Source organism: Sarcophilus harrisii, chromosome 5 (assembly GCF_902635505.1).
Source record: "Sarcophilus harrisii chromosome 5, mSarHar1.11, whole genome shotgun sequence".
Taxonomy (NCBI): domain Eukaryota; kingdom Metazoa; phylum Chordata; class Mammalia; order Dasyuromorphia; family Dasyuridae; genus Sarcophilus; species Sarcophilus harrisii.
The window spans coordinates 187,310,362-187,329,285 of record NC_045430.1 but is presented as its reverse complement, the minus strand read 5'-3'; the positions used below and the strand labels follow the sequence as shown (position 1 = coordinate 187,329,285).

The following is an 18,924-nucleotide window of genomic DNA, read 5'->3' as shown; positions in this document are numbered from 1 at the left end:
TCCCTTCTTACTAAGTCTAGTAAGATATATTTCTGTATTCAACTGATTATACATATTATCCCTGAGAGTCAATACTGATAAAGTTTTAAGGGAAGTCCATTACCCTCTTCTCTATCTTCATCTCATAACAGATATTTTGTACCTCTTTCTGTGAAATAATTTACTCCATTCTACCACTCCTTTCCTTCTGCACTCACAGGTGCTCCTCTCTTTCCTTTATTTTTTTTATGTCATTCCCTCAAATTCATCTTATACCCATACACGCATTTCTTTTAACTGGATTTCTTTTTAACTGCATAACTTTTAATGGATGCTCTGTTTTTAAGAAATTACAAGTATCATCTTCCCATGTTGTGGGGTAAAACCTAGCTCCATTTAGTCCCCTCTGCTTCTCTTAGGTCTTGATAATGGATGCAAATTTTTGTTCAATTTTGAACTTCTTACAAAAAGTAGAAATCCTTCTATTTAATTGGATGATCAATGTTTTCCCTTGGAGTATTGTTTAATTTTTCCAGGTGGGTTTTTCTTGATTTTAGCCTCTGCATTCTGTAATATGTCCATAAATCTCCAATCTTTAATCTTGGAACTACTAGGACCTATGTAATTCTGATTGTGGCTCCCCAATATCTGAATGGCTTCTGGCCACTTGGCAATATTTTTTCCCCCTTGACTGTTCTGTAATTTGGCTACAAGTCTCCTTGGAGTTTTTAAGATCTTTCTTGAGGTTTAATGCCTATTGGTTTTAAAGACAGCAGGACAATTTTCCTTGATAACTTCTTGAAAAATGGTCATTCAATGATTCTGACATTCATTGTCTCTCTAGATCTATTTTCTAGGTCAGTTTTTTTCAATGAAGCATTTTACATTTTCTTCAAGAGACTTTTCATTGAATTTGGTTGATTCTTGATGGCACTTTCACTTACCCAATTCTGACTTTTAAGCAGTTATTTTCACCCTGTTACCTTTTCACTTCCTTTGACATTTGACCAACTGTATTTTTAAGCAGTTGTTCTTTCCAATCTGTTAACTTTCTCACAATTCTTTTGCATCACTCTTTTCCTCCCAATTTTTCTTAAAAGAAATCTCTTAAGAGTTTTAAGCTCCTTTTTGAGCTCTTCTGTAAGTTCTGGGCTTGAGATCAAATATCATTTTTCTTTGGGGTTTTAACATTGTTCTCTTCTGTGTCTTGTCCTTCCCTTTCACAACTTTCTATTCCAGGTACTTTTGTTCCCTGTGGGGGATTGTGGTGCACAGAGGGCAGCCTTCTCCCCTTTTCTTTTAAATTTGAGCTTTGCTCATCAGGTGGAAGGGGCACGGTTTTCAGGGTTCTTGTCCCTAGTGCTGCACTAACACTGCCCTGAGTTGTGCAGAGAGGGCAAGCTGGCCAGAGTGGTTGGGGCAATTTCCTTGGTGCTAATCTGCAGTCCTAGTAGTTAGTGCTTGTCTGGCCCAGGCAGAGGCCAGATTAGTGTTTCCAATTCCTGGGGCTATACTATAGCAGGTGGTGGGTGGTCTAGCCTCTAGAGTCTGGCTGCTGGAGAAAGCTTCTCCTTTCCCAAGGCTATGCTGACCCCTCCCCTCCTCCATGTCTGGCTTTTACTGAGCTTCTCAAAGTTGAAGGACACTGGCTCCCTGGCTATGCTGAGAAAGTTGATTTTTGTAGATCAAATGTCAGGTTGTTTGAAACCATGATTATTGAGTATGTACATTACAAGCCATCTTAAAAATGCAACAATATTTTGTGGAAACAAATCTTATATTTCCTTGAAGTGTCAAGGCTGTTTTCTGATTAAAACTTATCTGTTTGTTATTGTTTTTCTGTCTGGCAGATTTTCAAATGAACTGGTTAATAATACTGATCAGTAAGTCAACTGTTTATGTTAAGAATACATGCTTCGTTATGACCATAGGAAAAAAAAAAGCTCCATGTAAAGAGACTCTTTTCTTATAAAAATTATTGCCTACATAATAGACGTAATACTTTAGCCAGAAGGAAGAAAACACTTTCTATCTTAACTAGCTGTTCATTTTTGTCAGTTGCTTAAGTAGTTGAAAATTAAAATGAGTTTTCATCTCTCAGAGTAAGAACATTTTAAAAATTCTCTTACTAATTTCCACAAAGTGCTTGTGTAAGTATTTTCACTTTATTCTTGTTTTAAATTGAAATAAAGGGAAGAAAAAAGCCTCAATACAGAAGCAGATTTAAGACACTGGTGTTGAGCCATGTATTTCAAATCTTTGTTCAAAAAAAGAAACAGTAGCAGTCATCAAAACCATTTGGTAGAGTAGTGGATCAATGGAATAGATTAGATACACACAACATGATAATCAAAGCATATAGAAATCTAGTATTTGATAAACCCCCAACTACAGCTTCTAGAATAAGAACTCACTATTTGACAGAAATTGCTGGGAAGATAGAAATCTATGCTGAGTTTTGACATATTTCTATCTCACACCCCCCCCACACACACCAAAATAAGATCAAAATGGATACATAAAGGATGATATCACAAATTAGGAGAGCAAGGGATAATTTACCTATACCTATCGGATCTTTGGAGAAGGGAGGAATTTATGAACAAAGAAGAACTAGAGAATTTCTGAAAGGCAAAATGGACAACTTTGATTACAATAAATTAAAAAGGTTTTGCACAAACAAAACCAACAGATTATAGTTCAAAGCTGAGAAAAAAGAAATCTTTGCTGCCAGTGTATCTGATAAAGGTCTTATTTCTAAAATGTCTTCTTATAAATTTGATACAATTCTTCATGTCATTCTCCAATTGATAAATGGTCAAAGGATATGAACAATTTTCGGGTGATTAATTAAAATTAAAACCACTTATAGTTATGAAAAGATGCTCTAAATTACTATTGATTAGAGAAATGCAAATTAAAATGACTCTGAAGTACCACCTCATACCTCTTGGGTTGGCTAAGATGACAGGAAAAGACAGTGATAAATGTTGGAGGGGATGTAAGAAAACTGGAACACTAATGCATTGTTGGTAGAGAAGAGAAATGATCCAACCATTCTGGAGAACAACCTGGAATTATGCCCAAAGAGGATATCAAATTGTACATGCCCTTTGACTCAGTAGTACCACTACTGGGTCTGTATCTTGAGAAAATCAAAGGAGGAAAAAGAACCCATATGTGGAAAAATATTTGTAACAGCTCTTTTTGTGATAACAAAGAATTGGAAAATGAATGGATGCCCATCAACTGGGGATTGGCTGAACAAGTTGTGGTAAATGTTTTATAGAAAATGATGAACAAGCTGATTATAGAAAGGCCTGGAAAGATTTACATGAACTGATACTGATGCCAAGTGAAACAAGCAGAACCAGAACTACATTGTACACAGTAACAGCAAAATTGTGTGATGAAAGACTTGGTTCTTTTCTCAGTGGCTCAGTGATCTAAAGCAAATGCCATCTGCATCCAGAAAAAGAACTAAGGAAATGGGATGTAAATCAACACCTGCTGTTCCCTTCTTTTTTTCTGGTTTTGTTTTGTTTTTTGTTGTTGTTGTTTTTTAAATATATATCTCCCATGGTTTTTCCCTTTTACTCTCTCAACATGATTCATAAAGCAATGTGTAAAAATAAAGAAAAAGAAATGGGTATAAAGGAAATAGTGGCCTTTTCTAGTTTGGGATAGGGAAAGAAAAAGGAAGACAATTTAAAACAGGGTTCCTCAAACTTTTTAAATAGGGGGCTAGTTCACTGTCCCCCAGACTGTTGGAGGGCCAGACTATAGTAAAAGCAAAAAATTTTTGTTTTGTGGGCCTTTAAATAAAGAAACTTCATAGCCCTGGGTGAGGGGGATAAATGTCCTCAGCTGCTGCATCTGGCCCACAGGCTGTAGTTTGAGGACCTCTGGTTTAGAACTTAAAATGTTAACAAAAAATAAATTTCTACATAAAATACTCATAATTGTTTCATAATTACATTTGATTATTTTTATACTTAAGTTAGTCTTATAATAACTACAAAGTAAAATAAAATTTTATTTTACAATTACAAAATGTAAACAAACTTGGAGCGTAGGGGCAAGTTATTATTGAAGTTATTACTGGTTTAATGAAAAATCCAATAAAAATTACCCAAAAATTTATTAAAAATAAAAACTATGACACCATAGAAAATGTTACAAAAGAAAATATTTGTAGTGCCATAATACTTAATGTGCACCTGAACAAAACATTTGGGGTGATGAAGAAAGATTTTGGATAGATCTGAAATTTTCAAGTCATATAATGTCTTATGTTTATTATCTCATTTAGGGAAAAAAAAAATCAAAGTATCTCTTCATTAGGAATATATAACCAGTTTGCTGAGAAAATCCACTAGAGCAGCTCAAGACAATGAAGATTAATAATGCACTATTTGAGAAAATATTAATATGAAACAAGAAAGCCCTAGAAAGACATATGAATTGACTGATACAAAGTAATGAAAGCAAAACCTGGAAAACACAAACAGTAACAATGTAAACAGAAAGAACTGAAATGCTGTCAAGTAATGACCAAGTTTAGCCTCAAAGATATGTGAGAATTACAAAGAAAGGGAGGTACTAGTTGGAGGATTACAAATGTGTAATATAGAATATATTGATTCTCTTAATATACTGGTTAATTCTCCCAATTTTTTTTTCACTCTTATTTTTTGTTATACAGAAAGGCTCTTTGGAGATGAGTGGGGGAAAAGGGATGTATCTAGAAATGTAAGAGTAATAAAAAGCAAAAATTCAGTGAAGTGAATATAATAGGTGAATGAATTCCAAGTGACTGGGGTTGCCTGTACAATGGCATGGGAACAGAAAATGGCATGTCTGTCAGGCAGGACTGCAAAATACTTGAAGTAGGATAATGGTCATTGAGGCTGGAAAGACAGTTATAGTTTATTTTATACTAGACATAAAAAAAAGCCACATGAATTGAGTGAGAAGAAAAACCACATGGTCAGATCTACAATTAAGTACAACATTTGTAACAGAACTAAACACAGAAGGGGACTGTGATAATGATTCTTACATGCTAAGAAAATTTATTAATATGATCTTTTTAATAATAATGTGAAATAAGTAATACAATCTATCATTCCTACTTTATAGAAAAAGGAAATCAAGCTCAATTAATTCGCCAAAATTGATATTGCTATTAAGTAGCAGGGCTCAGTTTCAAACCTAGATCGATCCTGTAACATCTATGAAATGATCTTTTACTTGAGGGCTTCTAGTGATCAGATCTAAAACTGGAAATTTTAAGTCATCTTACCCTTTTTCTGCTTATAAATATAATCTTTTCACTATACCATGCCACCACTAATGCTTAATGGAAAGGCTGGCAGTCAACAGTGCTTTGGTTTTCAAAATGCTGTACCGTATGTTGGCATCTCTTTTGCCTACTTATGGTAAGGACAAATGTGCTACAGTGATTTGGAAATCAATATCTGTGTTCTAATCCTAGTTGTGTAACCTTGGGCATACCATGATCTCTCCAGGTTTGTCACTAAATCTATAAAAAGGAGGAGTGAATTTTGGATTATGTCGAATAGGAGATAATGCTTTTGGATTCAAATGACAGACCACTAATCCTAAGAGAGAGTATCTGCTCTTTTCATTAGCTTTATGCCCTAGTATATTTGCAGTTGACAGGGAAAGGCAAAACCCCACAGAAGCAGCAGAGGAAAAAAAAATTAAGATCTGGGGAGTTCTTATAGTAATTAACACATAGGTTTCTGAGAAGAGAAGAGTTATTTGGAGTTGGGGTTTATTTGAATAAGGGAGGGTAAAATCTGAATATCACAGAAGGTGGGTTGTTTTATTATGATGACAGTGATAAGATGGTAAATAAATAATACTCATTGCCCTGGTTTGAATGAGAAAATGTAAACAAAAAACATGGAAGGAGAAAGACAAATAAACAGCCAGACTAGATCAGAAGTTTCTCATAGGGAATTTCTAAAAGACAATGGGGAGCAATGATAGCCTTAACTTATAGTCTAAGGATCTTAAAAATTCCTAACAAAAGATCAGAGAGTGACTGACATGATAAAAGCAAAGCTTTACAAATTAATCTGACCAAACCAGATAAAAGCCAGGTGGAAAATGATCAGGAGTCTGGATTAACACTGCAGTAGGAATGGAAAAAGGATAGATGCCAGTCACTGCAAACAACAAAACATGGTTGCTAGAGAGGAAGGAACAAAAAAGTACAAGGTTTGAAGCACTTAGGATATAAGCTATTCATGAGGTTTTGCAGGGGTGAGTATTGAAGGTTATCCATGCATATGTTTTAAAGATGAAAAGCTTTAATAAAGGAAAAGAAAAAAAAGTAATAAGCTATTTTGCTGAGAAGAGGCAAAGGGGAGAATAAAGAGTTCAATCTGTTTATAACCATTAATTATTAAAAGGATTTTTTTTCTGAAAAAATTCTTATCTTGCCAATGTATTTACATATATACCTGAAACTTTAAGTTGATTTTTATTATTTTGAGCCTGAGGTGACAGCTGGATACTAGAAGTAACCATTAGAAATGAGATTAGTGTTCAATAGTGGAGAGTTCAGAGTTGGGAACATCTGCATACACAAAGGATTTTGAATAAAAATAGCACAAGTACTCAGCTTATAAAAATTGATCTCCCAAGTGAGGTAGATAACCCAAATGTAATAATCCTCATTGTGTAAATAAAAAAAATGTTCAAAAGTTAATAAGAGTATTTAACTAGAATCCCCAAAATTCCTTCCCAATCTAAATTCTATGATTATCATAAAATGGTGCTCAAGAGCTGGAACTCTTCTGACTTCACATTCAATGCTCTTTTACTCACACTACCGAACACTTGCTTATAGTTTATATTATAGAAATGAATAAAAATCAAAGATTCTATCTACCTAGAGGCCAAGAAAAAAATAGAACACTTCAATAACAAGCTAAAGAAACTCAAGAAAAATAGCACATAATATATAAAAGGGACTTTAACTAGATCGCAGAAATAAGAAGTATAATGAGTGTACAACATCTAAAATATTTTCATACATTGATTCCCCCCCCCCCCCCATTTTCTTTCATCTTTTTTTGAGAAATAACTTTTGTTTCTTGGGACAACTCTCTGGGAGAGGAGGAGATACAAATGGAAATGTAAGGTATGAAAAAAAAATAAAAATTAATTTTCAGGGAAAAAAAAAAGGGGGAAGAGACCTAGGCATTATTACCAGATCTCAAATTAATATCTAACTGTAATAGCTAACATTTATATATAACACCTACTACATATGTCTAGCATTGTGCTAAGTACTTATCTCATTTGATCCTCAAAAAAAAAAACTTGGGCAGAAGGTATTTTCCCCCCATTTTACAGTTGGGGGAAAACTGAAGTAAAAAAGATTTAAGTGACTTGCTCAGGGTCACATGGCTAATTTAAGGATGGATTTTAAGTTGGATCTTGATTTCAAACCCAGCCCTCTCTCCTTTGTGCCATGTATATTATAAAACTGTATTCAAGCTATTTGGTATTAACTAAAAAGTTAGAAAAGTAGATCAATTGATTTTTCTCACATAGCATAATAAACATGGAAATTTTTTGAAGAATCACACATGTTTAACCTGTATTGGATAATTTGTTGTCTAGGTGCTTTAAGAAGGGAGAAAAATAAGGAAAACACAAGGTTTTGAAAGGGTAAATGCTGAAAACTATCTTTGCATTTTTTGAAAAATAAAAAATTAACTTAAAAAAAAAGTAGATCAATGGAATGAAATAGGCAAAAAATAACCAGAAGTGCATTCAACATAGCAAAGTTTATCAGACTCAAAGAAACCAACTATTAATGAAGACACAATTCTTAAAAAAAAAAAAATGCTGGGAAGAGTCCCCTGGAAAATACTTTAGCAAATACTAGATTTAGACCAACATTTTACACCATATGCCACAATGAACTCCACAATGAACAACCTAAATATTAAAAGATCACATCATTAAAAAGTTAGCTAAGATGCCTACCAAAATAACTCTAGAAAATGAGTGTAAACTACTACATAGTATTTCCAATCCCTCTGTTTTTGTCTGTCTGCATTTTTGATTTCCTTCACAAGTTAACTGTACATTATTTCAAAGTCTGATTCTTCTTTTGCAGCAAAATAACTATATGGATATGTATACATATATTGTATTTAAATATACTTTAATATATTTAACATGTATTAGTCTACCTGCCATCTGGGGGAGAGAAAGTGGGGGGAAGGAGGGGAAAAATATAAAAGGTTTTGCAATTGTCAATGCTGAAAAATTACCCATGTACATATCTTGCAAATAAAAAACTATTTAAAAAAAAAAAAGAAAAGAAAACAGCTAAGAGGGCAAAAAATAACTTCTAGAACTAACCCTAATAGAAGTCTTCATTAAATAGTGTGATAAGAGATAAGTGTGATAAACAGAAGTGATGAGACAATTTTGAGTGCAAAAAGTCAAAATGCTTTGGCATTATGAAAAAAAAAATGCAGCCAGAACTAAAAGACAAAGTAAAAGGGAAAGATTTGTATTAAAAAAATCTATAAAATAATCACCACAAAATTATGAAGAACCACTCTGGTTCAAGAGCCTCTGACTAAAGAAATGAAAGCCATCAACAACTACATGAAATAATGCTCCAACTCCAAATTATGGGATAGAAGAAAAACAAGAATGCTGAGGTAAGGACTGGCACAAAATTTCTACAAAATGATTTGCAATTTAATAGTACTAGTATCTATTTTATTAGTAAGATAGATGTCTATCACTTGGGGAATGGCTTGACTGAACAAAAAGTGGGATATATATCATAGTAAATTTCTGAACTAAAAGAAATGCCAAATATAAAGAAACAAGAAGGAAAACTTGGGAACTTGTAGAAATTGATACAGAACAAAGTAAAGAGAACTAAAAGAACAATGCAGTACAACAATTATATCAAAAGAAAACATTGAAGATTACAATACTGTGAGGAATTATGTGATTTCTCATAAAATCATAAAAATAAATTGAACCGATAACCTAAATTTTTGTTTATGAAGGTCTGGGTCTGATGGGTTGGGGAAAAATGAAATTTTGTATTTAAAATATATCGACTCAAGCAAGCATTAGCAAACATTGTAACTAATTGAACACAATAAACAAGCAAACACACCTGCAATAGGCTTGACTAGAATTTAGCAAACCTTTACTACCTCCACTTGAGCAAGCATTGAGCAAAGAGTGAAAAAGAGAAAGAGTAGGGGTCCTGGGTTCCTATGGTTTTGACTATATAGTTGGCTTCTAACTCTGTAACCATAGGCTTCCTTTATCTGAGACTCAGTGAGCAGACTGCCCACTTCTCCAGAGATTCTAAATAAAACTTCTAATCTTCACTTTGAGAAATCTCATGAGTAATCATTTTGAGTCAAGGATTGCACTGCCATCCCACACATTATTCTTGTAGAGGGCTGCAGATAATGGGGGGACTATGAGTGAGGAATAAGACTCTTCAGCCTAGAGGAAACCTGCTAAAAATATTTTGTTTGGCTCCCCATTTTCCCTTTGGAATTTCTTACCTCCCTCCCCGACAAGTCAGGGAGGGTGTGACCACCTGTGTTCTACTTGAAGCAAGGAAAGGTGTGATTTTACTCAGTGTGATTCATGAGATAATGGTTCTCTAGTTCACATATATTTAGTGTGATATAATGATGTAACCACTCTAGTTGGCATATACTTAGTATGACATAATGATGTAATTATACTGAGGTATTTAAGGGCTGAGAGGATTGGAGATGAGAGCTCAGATCAGACCCGCAGAGGAGACAGAAACAGATTCTTCTGGTGGCTCTCCTGCCTTCATCACTCCTCCACCGTAAGACCAAGGCTCGTTTCAAGAGACACTCCAGAGTTTACATGGAACACTAAATTAGGGGTCCTAGGCATGAGGCTACGGACATAACTGACATGATTCAGTGGAGAAGTCCCTGTGACCTGGAAATAGGTTGAGTACAAAAATAGACAAGCAGGAAACTTTAGTAAGGGATAAACTAGTCACTTTCATTTTTCAGCTGAAATGGGGCAAGAAAAAGAGCCTTCCTCACCCCGAAGGGAGTATGTAGCATGCATAGTTAGGTTAATAAAGAAGCAAGGTTTGTTGGTAACTTGAAAGCAGATCACTGGGCTTTTAAATATATCAGAGTGCACATCTCCTTAGCTCTCTAAGTTAGAAAAATCAGAGCCAGGGAACTAGTGGGAGAGCAACTAATTGATTATTACAATGCTAAGGGCCTGATTCAATTCCTTTAAAGAAGCCCACAAGTTCTAAAACAAAACAAAACAAAAAAACAAACCTTTTTTTTAAGGTGGGACAGCCAGACGAGGAAGTATGAGGAGAAAAAGCAGAAGGGGTTTGGTACTGACAAAGCAGCTGAAAAGCATAGAAAGTTGGACAAGAAAAGAGTTAAGTACAGTGCTGATGAACTTAAAAGAGCTGTGATGCTTCTCACTTTCACAACTCAGTTTCACCTCCAACTATACTACCCTCCCCCCCCCCCCCTCACTTTTGCCTTCTTGGGTGGAGGGAGGAGTGGGAGGGGCAGTGACACCATTTGTACTACCCATGCAGCACCTTTTCTATCCCCTATGACATTATTACAAAAGGCCCTAGTTAAAGCTAAAAAGGAAGGACACAATACAACTATTTGAGAATAGAAGCATACCCTGTAATTGAAGAGTTTGACTCTTCAGGTCAAGAAAATTGAAGATACATTCTTTTTAATCTTGAAATCAAAGATCTGAAAAGGGCTTGCACTCTTTATGGGTCTACATAGTCTTATGTTAAGATTAGGCTTATGAAATTTTAATCCCTAGTGATTGGAAATCTATAGCAAAGACATGCTTAGAACCTAGACAAAACTTGTTGTGGCTTTCTGAAGATAGTTAAGAACACTAATGAAATAGGCAACCTGGAGTTCATATGCCAGTCACCTTTGATCACTTAGCAGATATAGGTCCTTATGCAGATACTTTAGCAAAGATTAATTACCTTATAGCAACATATGAGCAAATTGTTTCTGCTGCTATCAAAGCATGGGACAGCCTCCCAGGAAGACAAGATAGAGGGGAAGCCTTCACGAAAATAGTGCAAGGTCCAAATGAACCCCTTGCTGATTTCAGTGGAAGTCTGCAGACAGCTGTCATATGAACTATTGGTGAAAATGCAGCAACAGAAATTATAAGACAACTTGTTAAAGAAAATGCTAATGAGGTTTGTAGAAGAATTATACTGGGACTGCGAAAGAATGCTTCTTTAGAGGAGATCATAAGACGCTGGGCCACAGTGGGCACAAATGCCTTTTTTATAAACAGGTTATAATGCAGACTTCCCAAGATCCGAACATGGGAAGACAGGGTTCCTTTTGGCAAGGGACTTCCAGAGAGACTCATCGATGCTTTCAATGTGGTAAAGTAGGGCCTGAAAGCTCAATGTTGGCATAAAGATAAAAAACAGGGTGGGAGAACAAGACCCCAAACCCCACGTCCAAAATGCAACAAAGGCTTCCATTGGGCATCAGAATGTAGATTGATTCAGGGAAACTCTGGAATCAGCCCCTAGGGCCCCAGGCAAAAAATACTTGGGGGCATGATGGCAGCCCATGTTATATTTAGAGTGTCTTTAAACATGATCAATCAGCTGAAAAGCAACCTGATGGGGGAAGGGGGTTGTAATTAGAGAGAATAGAGCTGTATGCTGTTAGGACTATCCCCTGAAAATCTCTCTCCAGCCTATAGAACCCTTGCCTCCCCAAAGAGCGGGCTTGATCATTTCACCTCCTAAAAGTGCTTACAAAACAGTGTTTATCCATACACTGATTTGGGAAAGTGGGGAACATGTAGCTAATATCCCATTTACTAATACAGGTAGACAATGTGTGATCTATCACCCAGAAGTAGTAGCATCAGGTTTACTGACACACTACTGACAGCCTGATAGGCAATCTGGTGATATTTACCCAGATTTTGACTTCCAGGAAAAGAATCTAGGAATATTCTGGACTGCAGCAATTACAGCTGACCGTCCTCTGCTCACTATCTATGTAAATGACATACCATTGAAAGAGTTGGTAGACACGGGTGCAGATCGTACGGTCATTAGAGCTGCCAACTGGCGCAGTCATTGGCCAAAGATTCCGACAGGACACCCATATGTCTGGCATAGGAGGATCGATTTGAAGCTGAAATTTGAAGGTAAAACAGGAGTGTTTACTCCTTTTGTAGTTAAAAAAATCCCCATCAATCTGTGGGGAAGAGACATCCTACAACAGTTAGGATTACAATTGAGTATTTTGGTTTTTTAGGCAGGGCTGCTGTTTTTAGGCAAGGGCTGCGAACACTCTTACCTGTTCCTATTCAGTGGAAAACCTGATACCCTAGTGTGGATAGAACAGGGGCCCTTAGTCAAAGATAACATTTAGGCCTTATTAAGAGTAACTTGACTTCTCTAAGTCCTTGGAATTCCCCTGTATTTGTTGTAAAAAAGAAATCTAAAAAATGCGGGATGTGGACTGATTTGAGAAAAGAAAATGAACAAGTGGAAACTACGGGAACTCTTCAGCCTGAACTTCCATGCCCTACTCATAAGCCCAGAGAATGTCCTCTTTGGGTTATAGACATTAAGAGTTGTTTCTATTCTATCCCTCTACATAAGGTATTTTTGCTTTTTCAGTGCCCAGCATTAACTTAGCTGAGCCTTATAAAAGATATAAATGGACAGTTTTGCCACAAGGAATGAAAAACAGCCCTACTATGTGTCAAATGTATGTTGCTGCTGCTCTTATTCCAGTAAGAAAAGCATTTCCAAAAGTTATGATATTACATTACATGGATGATATCTTAGGTTGTGCACCTGCAAATGTTAGAAGCATGTCTACAAAAGACCATAGAAACATTACAGAACTACCAATTGCACATAGAAAAAATTCAAAGGCATGCTCCTATTGAAATATTTGGGATATGAAATATCCCAAGCTGCTTACAGTACACAAAAGTTTTCTTTAGGAACAGAGAAACTAGACTTCTGGGTAAAGATGGCGGAGAGGACACACACATCTATCTAAGCTCCTCTTGCTCTCAGAATACTTTATTTCATGACAAGGCCTCAGAATTAGGGCTTGACTGAAAAAACCCCCACAAATAATTACCAAAAGAAAATATCCTCAAAATTCGCCACAAAAGGTTGTTTTTGCTCCTGGGCAGGGACAGTTAGATGAGGCACAGACTGAAGGCAAGCAGGGAGAACACAGAAGACAGCTCACACTGTGAGCAGACCTGAGGGGGGAGGGGTATGATATCTCAGCCAGTGGAAAATCTGTGGGGAGAACTTTATACCACAATGTGGCTACTTTGGCCTTCCAGCAAGCTAGTAAATCAGCAGAGAATCCATAAACACAATGGGTAAAGACTATAACCCCAAAACGCTAGGGTCTCTCAGGACCTGGCCACACTCACCCCGAATGATTCTACAGCTCTCAGAGTCTCAGAGCACAGACCCAGCGCAGCCATTGCTGTCCTGCTACTGCCTCACTGTTGCCCCCCACAGTCTGTAGAGGAAACTTATTAATACCATCCAGTTCTTCCCCCCCCCCCCCAAAAGCAGACTGCATCTGCTTTTTTTTTTTTTATTAGTTTATTTTCTTTGGTTCTTCTTTGACAAAATGAGCAAAAAATTAAAATGCACTCTCTAACAATAGAGTGCTTATATACTTTAAAGAGAGCAGACTTTAAACCCCAAGGAGACTAAGAACAGACTGTCTCCAGATGAATCGCCAAAGAGGGATATGATCTGGTCCCCCACCACCCAACACTCTCATAGAAGAAAATTAAAAAGGTTCTTACAAGAGAGCTAGAAGAAAACTGGGCAAAGGAAAGGGAAGAAGCTTGGCAAGAGGATCTGAATAAGTCTTCCCACTCATTTAAAGATAGAGTGGATAAAGAAATCAAATCCCCAAAAAACAGAATTAGTGAAATAGAAAAGGTAAACAATTTCAAGGAAAACAGAATTAGTAAACTGGAAAAGGAAAATGGCTCTCTAAAAAATAAAATTGGCAAAATGGAAAAAAATTCCAAAAGAACAAAACAACTTATTCAAAAACTCAATTGTACAATTAGAAAAAGAAATTTTAAAAAGTGAAGAAAATAATTCATTAAAAATCAGAATTGAACAATTGGAATTGAATAACTTGAAGAGACGCCAAGAATCAGTCAAGCAAAATCAAAAAAATTAAACAATGGAAAAAAATGTCAAATACCTTCTTGGGAAAACAACAGACCTGGAAAATAGATCTAGGAGAGACAATCTGAGAATTATTGGCCTTTCCTGTAAAATATGATTTAAAAAAAAAAAAAAAAAAGAGCCTGGACACTATTTTCCAGGAAATTATCAAAGAAAACTGCCCAGAAGTTATAGAAACAGAGGGTAAAATAGACCCTGAAAGAATTCATCAATCACCTAACTGAAAGGGACCCTAAAATCAAAACTCCAAGAAAAACTGTGGCTAAATTCCAGAACTATCAGACCAAGGAAAAAATACTACAAGCTGCTAGGAAAAAAAAAAACAAAAACAAAAACAAAAAAACAATTCAAATACAATGGAGCCACAATAAGGATTACTTATCTAGCAGCTTTCACATTAAAAGACTTAAAGGGCCTGAAATCTGATATTCCAAAAGGCAAAGGAAGTTGGTATTCAACCAAGAATAACTTACCCAGCCAAAATGAGCACTTTTTTTCCAGGAAAGAAGATGGACATTCAATGAAATAGGTGAATTTCATCTATTCCTGATGAAAAAAACTGGAAACAAAAAGTTTGATCTCCAAATATAGGACTCAAGAGAAACCTAAAAATGTAAAAAGAAATCTTGGGAACTATATTTCTATTATAAAGATACATAAAGAATATATGAAGCTAGAGGTGGAAAGGAAATTGTACCAGAAAAAGGGTATAAAGTGGGGGTACTATATCTCACAAAGAGGCAAAGGAAACCTATTATATCTGAGAAAAAGAATGGAGGGGGATGAATATAGTGGGTATTTTACTCTCATCAGAACTGGCTTAAAGAGAAAAATACTAGACATATTTGATTTGCAGAGAAGCTTCTCACTTCATTTAAAAAGTGGGAGGGGAAAAGTGAAAAGGGAAGGAGTAAGCTTAATGGAAGGGAATACAAAAACTGTGAGGAAAAGAGGTAAGAAAGGGGGAGGAACTCTAAGGTGGGAGAGGGATCCTAAAAAGTGAAGGCTGTGAGAAGCAAGTGGTGCTTACAAGTTTAATACTGGGTGGGGCAAGGAGGAGGGTATAGAGGAAGGAAAGAAAAAAGTATAAGCAGGGGTTAGTTAACAAGATGGCAAGTAATAGAATTGCTAATTTTAACCATAAGTGTGAATGGAGTAAACTCCCCCATAAAGAGGAAGCAGCTAGCAGACTGGATTAAAAGCCAGAATCCTACAATGTGTTGTTTACAGGAAAAACACTTGAAAAGCAGGGAGATACATATAGTGTAAAGGTAAAAAGGTTGGAGCAGAATCTACTATGCTTCAGGTGATGTCAAAAAAGCAGGGGTAGCCATCCTGCTCTCATCTCAGATCAAGCAAAAGCAAAAATTGATCTAATTAAGAGAGATAAGGAAGGGCATAGATAATGAAGCAATATCAATATTAAACATATAGGCACCAAGTGTGTAGCATCTAAATTTTTAAAGGAGAAATTGAGAGCTGCAAAGAAGAAAAAGACAGCAAAACTATAATAGTGGGAGATCTCAACCTTACACTCTCAGAATTAGATAAATCAAACCACAAAAATCAATAAGATCAAACCACAAAATCAATAAGAAAGAAGTCAAACAGGTAAATAAAATACTAAAAAAGTTAAGTATGATAGATCTTTGGAGAAAAATAAATGGAGACAGAAAGGAGTACACTTTCTTCTCAACAGCTCATGGAACCTATACAAAAACTGACCATATATTAGGATATAATGCAGAAAAGCAAAAATAATAAATGCATCCTGTTCAGATCATGATGCAATGAAAATTACATTCAATAAAAGGCCAGGGTATATATAGTAGACCAAAAAATAAATGGAAACTAAATAATCTCATACTTAAAGAATGATTGGGTGAAACAACAAATCAGAGACATAATTAATAACTTCACCCAAGAAAATGACAATGAGACATCATACCAAAATGTGTGGGATGTAGCCAAAGCAGTAATAAAGGGAAATTTTATATCTCTATAGAGGCCTACTTGTATAAAATAGAGAAAAGTCAATGAATTGGGCTTGCAAGTAAAAAAGCTAGAAAAGTAACAAATTAAAAACCCCTAAATGCTAAACTTGAAATTTTAAAAATAAAAGGAGAGATCAATAAAATTGAAAATAAAAAAAACCCAACTCTTAGTTTTATTAATTAATTCAATAAAGAGTTGGTTCTATGAAAAAAACCAACAAAATAGATAAACCCTTAGCAAATCTGATTAAAAAAAGGAAAGAGGAAAATCAAATTGTTAAGTCTTAAAAATGAAAAGGGAGAACTTGCCACTAATGAAGAGAAAATTAGAGCAATAATTAGGAGTTACTTTGACCAATTTTATTCCAATAAATTCAATAACTTAAATGAAATGGAAGAATATCTTTAAAAATATAGCTTGCCCAGATTAACAGAGAAAAAAGTAAATTGGTTAAACAGTCCTATCTTAGAAAAATAGAACAAGCTATTAACCAGCTCCCTAAGAAAAAATCCCCAGAATCAGATGGATTTACATGTGAATTCTACCAAACATTTAAAGAAAAATTAACTCTAATGCTATATAAACTATTTGAAAAAATAGGGATTGAAGGAGTCCTACCCCAAATTCCTTTTATGACACAGATATGGTACTGATACCTAAATCAGGGAGGTTGAAAACAGAGAAAGAAAATTATAGACCAATCACATCGCCCTAATGAATATTGATGCCAAAATGTTAAATAAGATATTAGCAAAAAGACTACAGAAAATCATCCCCAGGGCAATACACCATGATCAAGTAGGATTTATACCAGGAATGCAGGGCTGGTTCAATATTAGGAAAACTATTATTATAACTGGCCATATTAATAACCAAATGAACAACATATAATCATCTCAATAGATGCAGAAAAAGCATTTGATAAAATCCAACATCCATTCCTAATAAAAACATTTGAGCGTATAAGGAATAAGTGGACTTTTCTTTAATCAGTAGCATCTATTTAAAACTGTCAGTAAGCATCATATGTAATGGGGATAAACTGGAACCACTCCCACTAAGATCAGGAGTGAAACAAGGTTGCCCACAATCACCATTACTATTCAATATTGTATCAGAAATGCTAGCTTCATCATTAATGAGAGTTGAGAAAAAGATTAAAGGAATTAAGTAGGTAATGAGGAAACCAAATTATCACTCTTGCAAATGATATGATGGTATACTTAGAGAACCCGAGAGATTCTACTAAAAAGCTATTAGAAATAATTCACAACTTTAGCAAAGTTGCAGGATTCAAAGCATTTTTATACATCACTAACAAAATCCAACAGCAAGAGATACAAAGAGAAATTCCATTGAAAAAAACTGTCAATAGCATAAAATATTTAGGAATCTATCTACCAAAGGAAAGTCAGGAATTATATGAGCAAAATTACAAAACACTTTCCACACAAATAGTCAGATTTAAATAACTGGAAAAATATTAAGTGCTCTTGGATAGGCCAAGCGAATACAATAAAGATGACAATACTACCTACACTAATTTAGTACTATACCAATCAGACTCCCAAGAAACTATTTTAATGACCTAGAAAAAATAACAAAATTCATATGGAAGAACAAAGGTCAAGAATTTCAAGGGAACTAATGAAAAAAAAAATTAAATGAAGGCAACCTAGCTGTACCTGATCTAAAACTATTACAAAGCAGCCGACACCAAAACCATTTGGTACTGGCTAAGAAATAGATCAACAGATCAGTGAATAGGTTAGGTTCACAGGACAAAATAGTAACTATAGCAACCTACTATTTGACAAACCCAAAGATCCCACCTTTTGGGATAAGGATTCACTATTTGACAAAAACTGCTAGGACAACTGGAAATTAGTATGGCAGAAACTAGGCATGGACCCACACTTAACACCGTACACCAAGATAAGATCAAAATGGGTCCATGATTTAGTCATAAAGAACGAGTTTATAAATAAGAGGAATATAGGATAGTTTACCTCTCAGACTTCTAGGAGGAGGAAGGATTTTGTGATCACAAAATAGAAAATTTTGATTATATCAAATTAAAAAGCCTTTGTACAAACAAAACTAATGCAAACATGATTAGAAGGGAAGCAATAAACTGGGAAAACATTCTTAAAGTTAAAAGTTCTGGTAAAGGCTTCATTTCCAACATATATAGAGAATTGACTCAAATTTATAAGAAATAAAACCATTCTCCAATTAATAAATGGTCAAAAGGATATGAATAGACAATTTTCAGATGATGAAACTGAAACTGTAATGTTCTCTTCTCTCAAATATAATCATTCTCTGGGAGCAGGTTTCTTCAGGGGCTTCTGGAAGCAGCCTTCCTTTCAGTTCAGTGTAATAATCCCCTTAAATGCATCCAGCTGTTAAAGTCCAAATACTTTATTGTTTCCTTCAAAATAGCCTGGTTAGCTTTCTTAGAGACCTATCTCTCTCCTTGGTTCTGATAGCTCTTGCCGCTAGTCCTTTTTTCTCTTCCAGCTTCAGCCTCTAGCCAGCACAAAGGTGGAAGTTGGAATGAATCTTGACTCCTTCTCTGAGAGTGGGCTTGTGGACTTCTGACTTGTGAATCTCCTGGAGTCTCTAGTGGGCATGTA

The 18,924-nt window shown here is 35.3% G+C and overlaps 1 protein-coding gene across 6 annotated transcripts in view; it reads right to left on the bottom strand.

The window, feature by feature from the left end:
• Positions 1-18,924, bottom strand: part of TRIM24 (tripartite motif containing 24) — a 124,462-nt gene that overhangs the window by 92,988 nt on the left and 12,550 nt on the right. The window contains exon 2 of one of the 6 annotated variants that reach the window (XM_031939150.1): positions 12,109-12,233. The exons of the other annotated variants lie outside the window; for them this stretch is intronic. Within the exon in view, the coding sequence (XP_031795010.1) occupies positions 12,109-12,151 (43 nt within the window). The 5' untranslated portion in view covers positions 12,152-12,233. The remainder of the gene's footprint in view (positions 1-12,108; positions 12,234-18,924) is intronic. 6 annotated transcript variants of the gene reach the window in all.